This window comes from Saimiri boliviensis, chromosome 10, assembly GCF_048565385.1.
Source record: "Saimiri boliviensis isolate mSaiBol1 chromosome 10, mSaiBol1.pri, whole genome shotgun sequence".
In the NCBI taxonomy this organism is placed as follows: domain Eukaryota; kingdom Metazoa; phylum Chordata; class Mammalia; order Primates; family Cebidae; genus Saimiri; species Saimiri boliviensis.
This window is the reverse complement of record NC_133458.1, coordinates 10,251,427-10,268,178: the sequence shown is the minus strand read 5'-3', so window position 1 is coordinate 10,268,178 and position 16,752 is coordinate 10,251,427. Positions and strand designations below refer to the sequence as shown.

Sequence of the window (16,752 nt, the reverse complement as noted above, 5' to 3'; positions counted from 1 at the left end):
AGAGATAAGGCTGGGGAAGCAGTCCTAGGCTTACTATGCCATGTCACTGAGCTTGCAATACTATGCATTCAGCATGCTAGGCTATTTGAGACCATTGGGATTTGATGCATGAGAGCGAAGTGGTCGTTTTGCATTTTATTTTTTAAATTTTTATTTAATTTTTGAGACAGAGTCTCACTCTGTTGCCCAGGCTGGAGTGCAGTGGTGCAATCTTGGCTCACCGCAACCTCCACCTCCTGGGTTTGAATGATTCTCCTGCCTCAGCCTCCCGAGTAGCTGGGACTACAGGCACATGCCACTGTGCCCGGCTAATTTTTATATTTTTAGTAGAGATGGGGTTTCGCCATTTTGGCCAAGCTGGTCTTGAACTCCTGACCTCAGGTGATCCTCCTACCTCAGCCTCCCAAAGTGCTGGGATTACAGGCATGAGCCCTGCGCCTTGTTTTTGCATTTTAGATGGATTTCTCTATTGGCTTTCTCAAGGATAAATTTGAGGTGAACAGCACAAGCAGCAGAACCAGGTTAGGAGGCTGTGGCCACATCCAGGCAAGAGACAAAGCAGAGCCAGGGTAGTAGACAGAATGGAGAGGAGGGGACACAGTGCAGACTGTTTAGAAGGTGTGGCTATCAGGCCTCAGGGATTGACTGGATACTAAGGAAGGGTTCCCAGGTTCCTGGCTTGAATGGCAGGAGTGGGAAAAGCTCTGCCTTCTGAGATGGAGAACACTACAGGTAGAGTTAATTTAAAAAAAAAAAAATGTTTGCTTTCAGATATTTAGAGTTAGATCTCTACTATGAGTTTAAGATTAATATAGGCATTTCTTACTAGACTGCTTAACCTTGATGATTTATAGTTAAGATCTAACTTATGTGTAAATTTGGGAATCATTAACATATGATTAGTACTCGAAATCATGAAATGGGTGAAAATCACTCAGGGAAAGAAAGCAGAAGTATTCATCCCTGAGACACAGGAGCATTTTGAAGTGTCAGTCCCCAGAGTCACCCCCACCCCCATGGGACTTCAGTGTACTGCACTTTTTGATAAATATATATACATATATATATTCTAATAAATAGAGATGGGTCTCACTATGTTGCCCAGGCTGGTCTGAAACTCCTGGGCTCAAGCAATCCGCCAGTTCTGGCCTCCCAAAGTGCTGGGACTATCGGCATGATAGTCTGTAGTCTATCATCCCCAGCCGATAGTCTGCCCCCTGACCTGCAGGAAGTAGTAGACATAAATTTGTTTTACAGACTCTAAATGCAAAAAACACTATGTAGTCTTATTTTTACTAAATCAAAACTTTGTTTTTGCTAAATCTTCTTCCCCTCTTTGCCGGGATGTGAAAGATTCAGTCTTGTTATTCCCTCCTTTCCGGAATCAATCACATAGGCTTACCCAGGACAGAAATTTGAGTGAGGACAGGAAGGCCAGAAGTTTCCATGACAAACCAACTGCTCACTTCTCCACTTCTAGTTATAACTTTGAGCCCCAGTAGCCCTAGGATGGCTCAGGCATCAATCATAGCCCCCCAAATGAAAAGTTGGAGAAGTTGAGAGATCTAATGTGGAGAACCTGAAAAGCTTCATAAAAAAATCTTAGACTTGGCCAGGCGTGGTGGCTTACACCTGTAATCCCATCACTTTGGGAGGCTGAGGTGGGCGGATCACGAGGTCATGAGTTCAAGACCAGCCTGGCCTGTCCAACATGGTGAAACCTTGTTTCTACTAAAAATACAAAAATTAGCTGGGTGTGGTGGCATGTACCTGTAATGCCAGCTACTCTAGAGGCTGAGGCAGGAGAATTGCTTGAACCAGGGAGTCAGAGGTTGCAGTGAGTAAGATGGTGCCGTTGCACTCCAGCCTGGCAACAGAGCAAGACTCAGTTTCAAAAAAAAAAAAAAAAAAAATTCAGACTCGTTCCCATCCTCCAAATATGTGAAACATACAACTGTTTCAAGCATTGTAAATATACCAAAATTACCTCCTAAGTACCCTTTATATTTAAATGCACCACTCATGGGATCGACAGGTAAGCATTTCCATGACCAATTAGGAACAAGCCAGTTTTATCACAAGCCCCAGAACCCGACTCTAGGTCAGCTCACAGCAGTGCAGGAAGCACACCAAGTATTATGACCTTCAGGCGTTCACCAGCACATTCTTTTTCTCTGTGGGACCCATCCCCATTCTAGCCCGAAGGACCCAGATCACAGAGACACCAAGTCAAATATTTATGTTGCTGACTCTTCCCGCAAACTTGTCATCTGATCATTTGGGGTTGCAGCAGTTGAACAGGCTTGCTGGACAGGGACAAATGCTGCAGGGAGAGTGGCTGACAAACCCAGGGACAGCATTTTATTCATAACTTGCAGCCTTTCGTTCTAAGTTTAGCTTGCCCAATAAAATGAGGCCTAGAGCTGCACAAAGCTCCTCTTCCCTAACCTGAATGTACAAAAAAGGTTTAATTAAGGAAGTAATTTTTTTCCACCCATAAGGAAATCTTGACAAATAGACTCAAATCTGCATACAAATGAAGCCATCTGGGTTATTGTTGTCCACAGTGCCCAGCTCACAAAAAACAATAGCAGGTCCTTTTCATAACTCAAAGAATCTGAAAATCTCTGACATTTGGGTCACTCATAATTTTCAGAGTAATTGTTCTCTTCAGAGCTGCTATTTACTTTGGAAAGTGTTTGCCATTTATAGCAGAAGCTATAGATGAGTTTCCTGGTACAGGCCCAGTGTGGGCCATTTGATGGCCTGAGGAAATCACTGATTCTGGGAGGGGAATGACAAGACCATTTGCTTCCGGAGCCAGCCCTGCAGCCACACTCCCCACCAAAGCAGAGTGCCTCTACACAGTCTTCTCCACGTGGGCCAAACGCAGACTCTTCTAGCCACTGTCTCTTCCCCCTTCTCAATTCCCCATCTTCCCTCTGGGGAGGGAGGAGAGAGGGCAGGGGCAGGCATGCCAGGCAGGGCCTGTGTTTCTCACCACAAGTCTCTGAATGTCTGGGCTACTCTGCAGTTACCTCCTGGAAACATTTGTTCAATGCAATTACATCCATTGTTGAGTAACTCTACCTCCTTATTTGTCTGGTCACTCCTCTTTTCATCAGATTTTTACTTAATGGTTACTCTACAAAACCATGTAACACGGGGCCGGTGTGCAGGTAGCTCCTGTTCATGTGTCCCAAATGGAATTACCAAACAACAACAACAGAATCAGTAGAGATGGAGAAATATAGCGTTTTGGAAGCTTGTGAGGGAGCAGAGGAAGGAAAGAGATAAAGACAACAGGGCAGATGTGGGTGAGGTCAACAGGAGCGAGCCAGCGGAGGAAGTGACTGCTGCAGGCTTAGCTGTCGGTCCTGGGGTTTGCTGGTCCCCGTGGACGGACCTGGAGGACATAATGCTCCATGAAATAAGCCAGGCACCACAGACAAATATGCAAGCTCTCCTGCGTGTGTGGAATCTAAAACAATCAGACTCAGAGAAGCAGAGAGGAGGATAGTGGGTACAGAGGCAGGAGCTGCAGGGAAATGATGAGGAGATGGTCAAAGGGTGTAGTTAGAAAGGAGGAAGATGCTTGGTTGGTTGTTTGGTTTAGTTCTACTGCACAGTATGGTGAATGTAGTTAGTAATACAGTATGTGTATTTCACAATTGCAACGGATGAATTTCAAATGTTTTACCCCCATAAATGCTAAGTACTTGAGGCGATGGATATGTTAAGTACTTTGATCTAATTATTTCACTTCGTATTCCTAAATCATAACTTCACTTTGTACCCCATAAATTCATACGATTATACATTGTCAATTTATGATTTCTAAAAAAGCATTAGTACCTGTGGTAAGTCAGGCTCACGAGCAAAGCCTCAAGGTTTGTTGTCTGACTGTTCGCAGATTGGAGGGAAAGAGGCTACCCTTTCATCCTTGCCCACTCCTTGGCCAAGCCCTTGCACAGGGTGACTGTAAGTGAGATCAAAATCGATCAGTGTAGTAGTTGTTTATTGAACATCTGTTTTGTGCCCAGCACTCTGCAAAGTGCATCTCATGGGTTATCTCTTGAGATTCTCACTGTAGTCTATAAAAGAGGTTCCATTGTTATTCTGCTCCTGGACCAGATAGGGTCCAGCCGCTTGTTCTCACCACCCAATAATGAGATAAACAGAAACTGGGAAAGAAGAGAGGTTTTATTTCTGTAACTAGTACAGGGAGAAGACCTGGAAATTATCACCAGATCAACTCAAACTTACAAAGTTTTCCAGAGCTGATACACCTTCTAAACTATGTGTAAGTGTGCGTTTATCTAAAGACATAAGTGATTGACTTCTTTTAATCTATAACTAAGAGCTGAGTCCTGTAGACCTTCCTCTGGAGCCTCAGTAAATGTACTTAATCTAAATGGGTCCAGATGCTGGACCCTGCTACATCTTGGAGGTTTGGGGAGTTCCTTCAGACCCCCAATAAACTTGTTTGTGGAGGCCTGGGGAGTTTCTTCAGACCTTCAGTAAAACTTGTTTAATCCTAAACAGGACCTGTTAAGAATTCCTTCATTATCTTACCGTGTTTCAAGGACCAGAAAAGGCCTAGGCAAACTCTTGGGGGGCTTTTGCTGCATCACAGCCTTTGTATAAGGGCACTGCTTCTTTCAGCTTTTAATATTTAACTTAACCAGTCAGTCAGTGCTGAACAGTTGTTAAGGAGGCCTGTATTACTAAGACCTGGCCTGCCACAGTTCCATTGTACACATGAGGAGACTGAGATTGAGGAAGTCCAAGTGATCTGCCTCACATCGCCCAGGAGGTGGAGATGCTAGAGCCAGAAGGGGAACCTGGAGGTCAGATTTCTCAGCCTGGACATGGAAACAGTGCAGGGAAGCTTCACCAAGTGACAGCCCAGACCACCCCAGCGACTCACTTCCTGTCTTCCCTCCCACCCCCACCACCTCCTCCTGGTAGTACCATCTCCGCCAGCGCTTCTAGGGTTCTTGTTGGACCCACAGGTGGACTGTGGCCTCCCTCTTTTACCTCCTTCTCTTCATTCTCTACAACAGAATTTCAGCACATCAAAAGTCCACTTACTTCATTACTGGCAGCAAAGGAAAATCTGCAAGCCCAGACTGTTGACAGCCAGGTGGGAAGCAAACTGTGGACCTGCAAGAGGCCCAGGAACTGGAGTCAGTAAAGGGGCAGGCAAGGGCCAGGCTCAGAGCGTGAGGAGTTGGGGGGATACCCATGTGAGGATCGGTCAGACCCCAGCTCCCCGCTCTGATCCTGCCAGTGACTGTGCTACCCAAGCAGGACGTGCAGGTTCATACTCCAGACACCAGGCACCAAAAAATGGGGTGAAACTCCTTAACAAAAACAAAGGAGAGTTGTGGAAATTGACAAATGAGGTTGACCTCTCCCTGAGCCTTCTTCCCCTCAGCTCCCCAAGAGCTGACCAACAGACATATATTCCTCACAAGGAAAGTAGCAGATTCTTCTCTCAAGATATTGAACATTCGGTGACCAAAACAAGTCACAGACACTGGCATTCGGGGTCCCTTCAGTAGGACGGAGGCTCTCCATGCTACAGTGAAGCCCAATCATCATCAAATCCATCGCCATCCCAGACACACACACCACAGATTGCAGTCAGCTGTCCAGTACTTGACTGTTCGGTATAAACAGAGAGGTGAGACTCACCGAACATTTAAGATCACGTCAGAGATCTCATAAAAGAAGGAACCCCAAACTCACAATCCAGGATGGGAGTGGGTGGCAGGAGGTCTGGGAAGAAACAGGGGCAACAGAGAAAGCAGAAGAAAACTTTTTTTTTTTTTTTTTGAGATGGAGTTTCACTCTTGTTACCCAGGCTGGAGTGCAATGGCATGATCTCAGCTCACCTCAACCTCCGTCTCCTGGGTTCAGGCAATTCTCCTACCTCAGCCTCTTAAGTAGCTGGGATTACAGGCATGCACCACCATGCCCAGCTGATTTTTTTGTATTTTTGGTGGCTCAAGCCTGTAATTCCAGCACTTTGGGAGGCCGAGGCGGGTGGATCACGAGGTCAAGAGACCGAGACCATCCTGGTCAACATGGTGAAACCCCGTCTCTACTAAAAAAATACAGAAAACTTTTGATAATTAAATTAATATTCTCAAAGATACAAGAGAAGATATTGAGATATTGCCACCAAAAAATTAGAACAGGGTACTTTGAAAAAAAAAAGGACTATCAGAGAGCAAGAAATAATACTTGGAAATTTAAAATATGATAGCTGAAATTAAAACACAACGACAGTATTGAAACTAAAGCTGAGGAAATGTCCAAGGGAATAGAACACAAAGGAAAAAGATCAAAATTAGAAACAAAATTATCAAGAAAAAAAATCTAAAATAAATAGGTGTCTGAGAAAAGGGATGAGAGAAATGATGAAAGTCTCAGACCTGATATGGTGAAAAATCTATATCAAGGCAATGATGAAGTTTCAATTAAAAGAGTTAAAGAAAGGATCCTAAAAGTTTCCAGACAGGAGAAAAAAATGTAAGTTGCATATAAGACTGTGAAATTAGAAAGCGGTTGCTTTCTCAGTAGCGACCCTGGCACCCTGACAATTTTCTCTCTGGAGTTTCTCAATTAAGTGTGAAAGCAGGATAATGACTTATCAGAAGAACAAGGATTTAGAAGCTTAACCTCCAGCGTCTCTTTTCTCAAGGAGCTACCTGAGAATGTGTTTCAGGAAAATGAGAGAATAGACCTAGAAAGCAGGTGTCATGAGATCCTGAAATGTGGGGATGTAATACTAAAGATTGGCAAAAGGAAGTCCCTGCGCTAATGACAGAGGGAGGTCCCAGGACCAGGGCTGTGCAGTAACCCTGAGAAGAACCTGTCCAGGTGGAAACAGAGGAAAGAGGGCGGTAGAAGATGCCTCTAGAGGACAAAAATGTGACTGCAGATGGTTTCATGTGAGCAATGTTAGGAAATTTTTGAGAAGAGTTTTACTGTTGTATTAGAGAATCTGGAAAGAATTCATGGCAGATAGATAGAAAAATAAGCAAATGAAAAAAAAAATTGATTTCAAAGAAAAAAATATAAGAAAATACAACTACAACAAAAAATACCCAAAAAACCAGGATAATAAAATTACATATAAAATACAAGAAAATATAATTTAAAGAAAATACAATTAGATTTTACTATTTGGCTCTTTACTAAATAATATTACATAGTCCTAAAATATGGATATTTTACTAAGTTTATTATTATTATTATTATTATTATTATAGAGATAGTGTCTCACTCTGTTGCCCATGTTGAAGTGTGGTGACATGACTACAAGGAATCCTCTTGCTTCAGCCTCCCAAGTAGCTAGGACTACACCATTATACGCAGATAATTTTTTTGTTTGTTTTTTTGAGAGACAGGGTCTCACTATGTTGCCCAGGCTGGTCTTGAACTCCTGGCCTCAAGCAATTCTCCTACCTCAGCCTCCCCAGTCACTGTGATTACAGGCATGAGGCACCATGCCAAGCTTGAATTTAAATATAACCAAAAATGTGTGATTTGGCTATTTGGGGAGAATATAGAGAAAGTGACTACAGAAGCAGGCTTATAAAAGTGCTAAATTCTCATATTTAGGAAAATCAGTAGAGAATATCTAAAAGGTATAAATAAATAGCTCCAGAGGTTATTTTAAAAAAAAATACAGCTGTTTAATGGAAATACTTAAAAGTGTTAGAAGGTGTTGTCTCTAAGGAATTGGGAGAGGGCAGGAAGCAGGGAACTGCTTTTTGCTATAATCCTTCTAGCACCACTAGATCTTTGTAACTATGTGATACTTTGTAAGAAACAAAAATTACGGTTAAATTGAAATGCTGCCCATCATAAAATGTGCTCAGAAAGTTTGAAGTTGGAATCCCATACTCTCTTAGTCTGTTCTTGCATTACTGTAAAGAAATACCTGAGACTGGGTAATTTATAAAGAAAAGAAGTATATTTGGCTCATGGTTCCACAGGCTGTACAGGAAGCGTGATGCTGGCATCTGCCTGACTTCTGGGGAGACCTCAGGAAACTTGCAATCATGGTGGAAGACAAAGGGGATGCACACACATCCCATGGATGGAGCAAGAGAGAGAAGGGAAGGTGCTGCACACTTTAAACAACCACATATGAGCACTCACTCACTATCACAAAGACAGTGCCAAGGGCAATGGTGCCATGGTCCAATCATCTCCTACCAAGCCCCACAACATTGGGGATTACAATTAGCTGTGAGATTTGGGTGGGTACACAGATTTAAATGATATTCAATACCAAATAATCATTGGTCTGATTCAAGTAAGTGGCTGCTATGGAATTTGGTGTGAAGTTACAATCATGCATTTCTATCGAGGTTTGAAGTGGTGATGGACACCAGCAAGCCTGCTTCGCTGGCCCTTCCCCACCTCCTGCACTAGCTAGAGGTACCTCCCTGGCTCCTCATGCAACACATGATGAGCCCTGGCCTTGCTTGGCAGGTAGTTACAAAGCTTCTCATGTGCTTGACTCACTTGCAAGCTTGCAGAGCCTTCAGTGTCATCTAGACCATTCTGTAAAGCTTTTGACTCCAGTGCCAGGCTGCATCTCCAACCCCTATCTACTTGCCTCATTATTCTGTTACTGTCTTCTGACCCTTCCAGTCTCAGACACTAATTTCTGTTCTGTTTCACGTCTTTTACACCTTCCCTCTCGGTTTCCAACCTTGCCCCATCCAGTTATTCATGCTGGCCTGGTCCCTGCCACTTCCTTTGGCACTGTCTTTGCCATACAGTGAATCTCTCATTTCCAGCTTGGCATTCTCACCCCTTGTCACTTCACCCTCCACAGCACTGACCTTGATAGCAAGTACAAATTGCAGCGATTTCAGCAACCTTAAGGTTATGATACCATCAATCTTGCAAATGCCTGGCATTGTTCAAGGAAGTCTATAGGGAATTACAGAAATAAAGTCATGGATAAGGAAAATTATGGTGTGCTAGTGGAAGCAGTATCCAGTTATCAGTAGGTGCTAAAATAGCATTAGCTTTTATTTATCTTTATTTAGCATCTCTAATATTCAGGTTACCATAAAGAACATTCTGTCCCATAAGGAATTTGTAGAAGGAGTGAAAATGGATATAAATGAGAGGGACAATGAGTCACTCATCTATTGATTGAATAATTATTTATGAGTACTGATTATATTTTGAGGCTGAAGATTACAGAGAGGAAATGTTTTCATGTGAGGCTTCATGGAGCTTGTAATCAGTTGGAAGCAGTATCAACAAACAATAATAATGCTGGAAGTTCTTTGCATCTGGAAACACTATAAGCACTGGAGAAAGCACTCACATGACCTTGTTAAAATAAAAAATCCCAGAGACTGGGCAACAGGTGCCTCAGAACAGGACTCAGAGATGGTTACCATGGGCCAGAGCAGAAGTATCCATTTGTGCCCCACTCACTGACAGCCTTTAAGCCCACATCCCATTGAGCGTGTTTACTTATAAATTCCATCCATGTACTGCTGTATTTATATACTGCGTACATTATAAAATATAAGCGAAATCAATATTAAAAGGATAACGTTTTTAAAATAAATAAAAACAGAAGTGCTAATATCACCTGCCTGAGCCCCACGGATCACCCTCGGCACCCCCAGAGCACACACCCCCTACTTTGGTACTGTCAGGCTAATCCAGAGTGGAGTCCTCACTGTTGCTGCTGAAGAATCTGGATTTAATAAACTCATCCAGAGATTTGAGATAACTCACAATTGACAACTCTGAAGGCCTCGTGTGATAATCCAGATGTTTCCAGGATAGTGGGAAAAACCGTTTGTACCAGGCATGACTTCCCTGTGAATGAGTCTATTCAAGAGATCAAATTAGATTGAAGTTGCTTAGTGAGCATGGAATTAGGATAAATGGAATTGTGGTCTATAGAGATATTTCATCACACTTGAATAACTGATGAAACTACCTTTCTCCTCTCTGCAGATATTTCTGTCTGAATAACCAGTGCCAGGCCTTAAATAAATACTGACATGTTTTACTTTTAGCTTTCCTTTTTCTAGAATCATTTTAGGCAACTGCCCTTCTGTTAATACATCACCACCTCAGAAAATAAGAAGGTCCTTGATTGGATTGAAATTTTAAAATGTTAATTGCATTCATGTCCTGGGGATACAGCCTAAAGAGGCAGAATTGCTTTGCTTAAGGCTGAAGTCTGACTGGGGACTTTGATCTCTGCAGGCTCTGGGGTCCTTAAAGGGCTCTCACCCAATTAGGATGAGCTGAATCCTTCTGGCCCTGGGCCTCATCTTCATTCCCTCCCAGCTTCAGAACTCTCTGATGAGCAAGACAAGAGGGTTGATTTAGGCTTTCTCACAGAGGTGCGCCTGAATGCCTCTTGCTGTGTAGTAAGCCAGATGTTGAGGGGGCAGGAAGGCTCACCCTGGATAAATAGCAACTTCAACTTTGTAAAGCACCTTTCTGTTCCTGTAACCAGTAGCCTACACTATATCATACAATATTCTCTTCCCCAAGAAGAAAGTAGCCTATTTACCTATTTTCTGCTACTGAAATCTATGATTTTATGATTTTTTAAAAAATAGAGACCAAGTATGGTGGCTCACACCTATAATCCCAGCACTTTGGGAGGCGAAGGCAGGTGGATCACCTGAGATCAGGAGTTTGAGACCAGCCTGACCAATATAGTGAAACCCCATCTCTACTGAAAATATAAAAATTAGCCAGGCATAGTGGCATGGGCCTGTAATACCAACTACTCAGGAGGCTGAGGCAGGAGAATTGCTTGAATCTGAGAGGTGGAGGTTGCAGTTAGCCCAGATTGTGCCACTGCATCCAGCCTGGGCGACACAGAAAGACTCTGTCTCAAAACTAAAAATTTAATTTAAAAAAAAAAAAAAAGCTTAAGACTCTACTAAGAACAGGAACACATTAAGAACAGTAGATATTCCCAGCAGTCCCACCACCACTGTTTTTACCTTAATTAAGGTATTTACTCTTGTGGGGAGGAAGGCAGCAAATCACACTGCCATGTGTGTACCTATGCAACAATCTTGCATGTTCTTCACATGTACCCCCAAACCTAAAATGCAATAAAAAAAGAAAGTGAATTTAAAACAAAGAAGCAAAAGGAATAAAAAGATATTTACAAACATATTTTACATCAGTTTACTGGTTATGTATTGCCTGCTACAGTAATTAATACGGAGGCCATGGGCTGAGACAACTTCAGAGGCCTGGAACCTAGGCGAGCAAGACAAAACCCTCTTCAGTGTAGATACTGAAACAAAACTAAGCTTATCAGCAATCAGAAACCATTGTTTAACCTCTAACTAAAGACTTTCCACATTAACCAATCAAATTGCTTCTTTGTCTTGCGTCCACAAACACATTCCTCTCTCTCCCACCCTGCACCCCAGAAGATGACTTGTATTTTGATGCTGCCCAATTCAGGCATCACTGAATGTCTAAATAAACATGTTAAGATTTTAATTGCCTACGTTTATCTTTTAACATGCCTGAGAACTTATCTAAATGTTGCTATATGGTAGCCGTTTCTAAAAACAGCGTTAATTGAATAAGACCATATTTTAATATTTCATAATTTAAAACTATGACTTAAGCATGGCAGAACCAACACAAAGTAACTTTTATTTAAAAATAGCTCAGTTTAATATTGTGTATGTGTATAATTTGCATAAAAGGAAGGAAAATGTCATTTGTGTATGAATAGAAACTAATGGAATGCACTTAGTTGATTCATTGTGCCTTTTGGAGAAAAGAAATAGCAAATATCATTGTTTTTATAAAGCATACATTTGGGGTTTAGTATTAGAGCTAAAGGCTTCAGTAACTGCTTTAAATCACACCCATATATTTTAGTCTTTAGCTGTGATGGTAAATGTACTCAGAAATGTGCACATTAAAAAGTCATTTCTCCCCTGAAGATGAAGTTGGAAGCCAACTTTTGATCCCATATTAAATTCGTGGTCCATCTGTCCTAATGGAACCTGAGTAACAAACACAGCTTAGTGTTTTTATTTCATCCTATGAGCTGCTTTTCTCCTGGAAACACTGGCTACTCTGTCAGGCAGTCAGCGGGGAGAGGCAGCTGGTACAGTCACATCTTCTCCAAGAGCTCAAGGGTAGAGGCTGGTTGAGAGACGTTTTGCGGGCTCACTGCCTCACCCCCACACCACACAACAACCCCACAGGTCAGAGCCTCACCCGCAGTCCCCAGGAGGAAGTGGTAAGGGAAGAGAAGGTAAACTCACCTTTGAGAGTTTGGCGCAGGAGAGGTAAGGAAACTGCCCTAGCCTGGCCTGATCACTTCTCATTCCCAGCTCCTCACCTCTTCCAGGCTCCTTCAGTCGTGTTCCTGAAGCACCAGTATGGTGTCTGGGTGGCCATTAGCGCAGGAGTGGGAACTACTGGTTCTTCCAAGGCAGAGGTGGATGAAAAGCGAGAGCAGAATACCAAAAGCTTCATTCTCGTTGTTTTCCTGAGCTCTGTCTGAGATGCTGCTTGTGCCATACCAAAGCCCCCAGTACTTACTTATGCAGGAGCTCAAAACAGCCCCCACCAACCCACACAGTAACCCCAGGGGCTTCTCCCAATTCTTATATCTATTGGCATTTACTTCTTAGAGTCCCTTAGGACTCTTTGGTAGGAACTCCGACTATATCAATCTTCGTTGTTATGTAATTATTGTATTGTTATGTATTTATGTAAATAAAATATTTATTGTGAATATAAAATATTTTATTGTTATACAATTTATATAAATTCGAGTAACCTTTAATTTTATATAGATGATATATATTAATATTTTAAATATTTTTATACATAAATGACCATTATGTAGACACACATACAACTTTTGGCAAGTCAGAAATGTATTTATGGGGATTCGGTCCAGTGCTGTTAAACAGGATTAGAGGAAATAACTACTATTGCTAATGGTGCTTATTAAATTCAAGAAATGGGTCTCCGTCACATGACTCGGCTGATCAGGGTGTGAGTTAATCTGATGTTTCTGTTCTCTTCCCGCAGGGAATTACTGGAATGCCGCCTCTTTCCCAAACCCATCCTCCTACCTGCACTTCTCCACTTTCCAAGGGGAAACAAGCGCTGACATTTCTTTCTACTTCAAAACATTAACCCCCTGGGGAGTGTTTCTTGAAAATATGGGAAAGGAAGATTTCATCAAGCTGGAGCTGAAGTGTGAGTATAAGTTTCTTGTCAACTCATGGGGAGACACCTTGGCCACCTCAGGGTGGTCCGGGCCCTGCTCTTGGAAGTCCTTTGGAATCAAACATGGAAGATCTCCTTTGTTCCAGGAGCAGCACTAGAGGGGGACATGCAAGCCTGAGTTTCAACTCCAACCTCAGTCCCTGTCCTTGGGATGCTCTCAGAGAAGCAGGCACATCCAGATTCCCAAGCAGTCATTCAAGAAGATGAGAGGTGCCCTCAGAATGAGGGGGAGGAATGTTGATTTGAGGCTTCATGTTTTACATAGCTGTTTTCCAAAGAGATGGGGTCAAAGGTAGATGAGAAGTGGGTGCACTGACCTGAGGAGCGGAGAGTGAGGGAAATCGTGCCAAGAAAGACAGGAATGATGAATAGTGACACCCGCGTGAGCTCAGGAGGCTGCGGAGACCACAGGACTGGGTGATTCCATGACACAGTCTGTGGGTTTCCTAAAGAGGACCCTCACCTGCACACGCTCTAAAAGTGACTTCTCGATGTAATGGAGTTAGCCAAAGTTAGAGAGATGAAAAGAGGCAGAGCAAGAGAGGACGCTGCTTAGCTCAGCACAGCCAGGCTTGGAGCAAACACCCTAAGGGGGCATCCAGGCTTAAGGAGCTCCGTCGGTGGAAGGTGGGGGTTCCCTGCACAAGACTTGAGAAGCACAATGCTTGCCCTACCTAGACGCTTTAATCATCAAGACCCCAATTCAGCTTTAGGAAGTTACAGTCCCCTGACTTCCAAGCTAGTTGATTATTTGCAAATGTTGAACTCCATTGGCTGTGAGAGTCAGGGAGACCACAGACCAACCCCTGTCCTTTTGCAAAATCTCAGCCTTACGCTCAACATATCAAAATGTCTCCCTTCCCCAAGTCTGTCCTCTTTAACTGAGTGTGTCTGCTCCTGGATCTGGTTTGAGAATGATCCCAAATCCATTTCCCATTTCTGCTGAAATTCTATCGGACTCACAGTAGCATTCTCAGGTTCAATTCCAAACCATCAGGTAAATTGCTTAATCTCTTTGAATCCTAATTTTCTTATTTATAAAAAGAAAATGTTCATTTGTGGGGTTGTGATGAGAATAGAATTTAGATATTCATAAAGCATTTATTTCAGTGTCTAGTAATTATTTTAATTATCATCTTCCGAGGATGCTCAATGCAAATCTGATCTGAGCCAGGTCTGATTGAAAGGGAGACTGAGGCTATCCTGGTCCTAGAATTAAAATTAATTAATTAATTAAAATCCGCCCTTTACCGAATTATGGATAAGAATAATTGGAACGTCTCGCTTCCCTTAGTTAAAATTAACTGAATCAAACTATGTTCTGATTTCTACGTAAGTTCAAGCAAATTTTAGAAAGATTTTATGGCCACAAAAGAAAACTGCCAGTTCTATATTTGAGTGGTTCTGTAAGTTTCTATAAAAGTGCTTGGATTCCCCCATTTCATTTTGTGTCCTCATGTTTTATAAAGCCACGCCTGGGTGGGAAGGAACGCAAACCCGATAGAGGGAGAGCAGGTGTTACCACTCAGCCCTCAGTGTCAAAGAATTTCTTCTTCTTTTTTCTTTTTTCTTTCTTTCTTTTTTTTTTTTTTTTTTTTTTGAGATAGAGTCTCACTCTGTCACCCAGGCTGGAGTGCAGTAGCGCAATAACGGCTCACTGCAGCCTCAAACTCCCAGGCTCAGTTTATCCTCCCACTCTCCCACTCAGCCTCCCAAGTAGCTGGGACTACAGGTGCATTGCACCGCACTTGGCTAATTTTTGTGCTTTTTGCAGACGTCCAGTCTTGCCGTGTCAGCCAGGCTGATTCAAACCCCTGGGCTCAGGCGATGCACCCACCTTGACCTCCCAAAGTGCCGGGATTACAGGTGTGAGCCAATGTGCCTGGCCACTAATTTCTAATTATGAAAAAGCTTTAGAGCTGTCTTCAGAGTTTTCTAGGTCTTTCCACAATATAAAAACCAGGTAGCACAGAGTGAATTACAGCCTCCTTTGTCATATACCTTACTTTCATCATATCCTTTACTCTGGACAAAAACATGTGAAATGTTGAAGACACAGATTGAAGCCTCTGATCTTTCCTCAGAGCCCCCTGTACCTACTAATAACCAGAGACAGTGGAAAGACCTTTTTAAGATCCCCAATATGGCAGGTATTCAATGCCCATCATTACATAGCATCTCCATTAGGGTTCAAAGGAGCCTCATGGAAAGGGAAGCAGACATCTGTATTGAAGAAAAACTACAAAATAAACAGGAAGTGATGTTTTCATAAAGAATATGAAGGAAAAAACAGCCATGATGGAGGCTTGTTGCTGTCTCACTGATCACACTTTATCAGCCAGACCCTTCACGGTCAGGACTCCTGGGGCACTGGGTAGAGAATTCTCTCAGGCTCCTTTCCCTGTGCTGAGGAATCACTCTGCAAACCTAATTGTTTTCACAGCAGTGGCAGCTATCAGAGGGGCCTCAGGAAATGTTGATTCTGAAGTTAAACTCTTTAGAACTGTCTCTGTGTTTTTCCCTTTTAGCTTGTTAGGCCTTCTGATCTCTTTCTGATAGGAATTCACATTTTGTTTCTGAGTGTGTCTCAAAGGAATTTTGTCACAGTTCATGACTACATATTGCTTTCCAGAATAACAGTTCTGTTAATTAATTACATTGTGCCCTTCTGTCAAGAGTGGAAGATTCTTGACTCAGAAAACAGTGAGGCAGTGTACGATAAGTTAATGAGATACCATCAGCATCTTACGCACAAGTAGAAAAACACAGAGATTAAACTAGGGCAATCTCACTCATTAGCATGCTCTAATGGTAACATTTTAACCCTATCCTTCATGTATTTGCTATTTGTATTTATTCATTCATTCAATGATGAGCCGATTTATATTTACTGAGTAGCTACTATGTCCCGGGTACAGTGCTAGTGCTGAGGGAATTTAGTCAAATCGAGTGTGATTTCTTTCCCTCAAAGATCTTTCTGCTTGTTTTAGAAAGCAGGCGAGTAATTCAGGAGTTATGATAATAACAAAAATAGCTCAGCTTCATTCAGACTTTCAGGCCTCATTCCAGGCATTTTATATGAATCACCTCACGCTCCTAACCACCCTCTGAAGTGCATACTACCATTCACAGCTCCATGTTACAAATGAGGAAACTGAGGCACAGGGTGAATAAGTTGCCTGGCCAAAACCATGCAGCGAGGAAGTGGCAGAGCTGGTGTTTGACCCCAAACATTTTGTGTCTGCCCCAGAGTCATCGCTGTTACTCTAAAAGCACACTGCCTCCCAGAACAGACATCAAGAAAGTGGCCGGGAGCACCAAGGGCAATATTTAAACCTGACTGGCCCGACAAGGAGCGCTTCCCAGGGACGGAATGCTTTAATTAAATTTTGATGGATACGTAGAGGTCAGTAAGGTGAAGAAGGTGGGGGAAGAACAGGAGCCAGGGAAACA

The 16,752-nt window shown here is 42.7% G+C and overlaps 1 protein-coding gene across 2 annotated transcripts in view; it reads left to right on the top strand.

The window, feature by feature from the left end:
• CNTNAP2 (contactin associated protein 2) overlaps window positions 1-16,752 on the top strand; it is a 2,246,749-nt gene that overhangs the window by 1,927,595 nt on the left and 302,402 nt on the right. For both annotated transcript variants that reach the window (XM_074378960.1, XM_003929829.4), the window contains one exon: window positions 13,099-13,269. In XM_074378960.1, coding sequence (XP_074235061.1) covers window positions 13,099-13,269 — 171 coding nt within the window. The remainder of the gene's footprint in view (window positions 1-13,098; window positions 13,270-16,752) is intronic.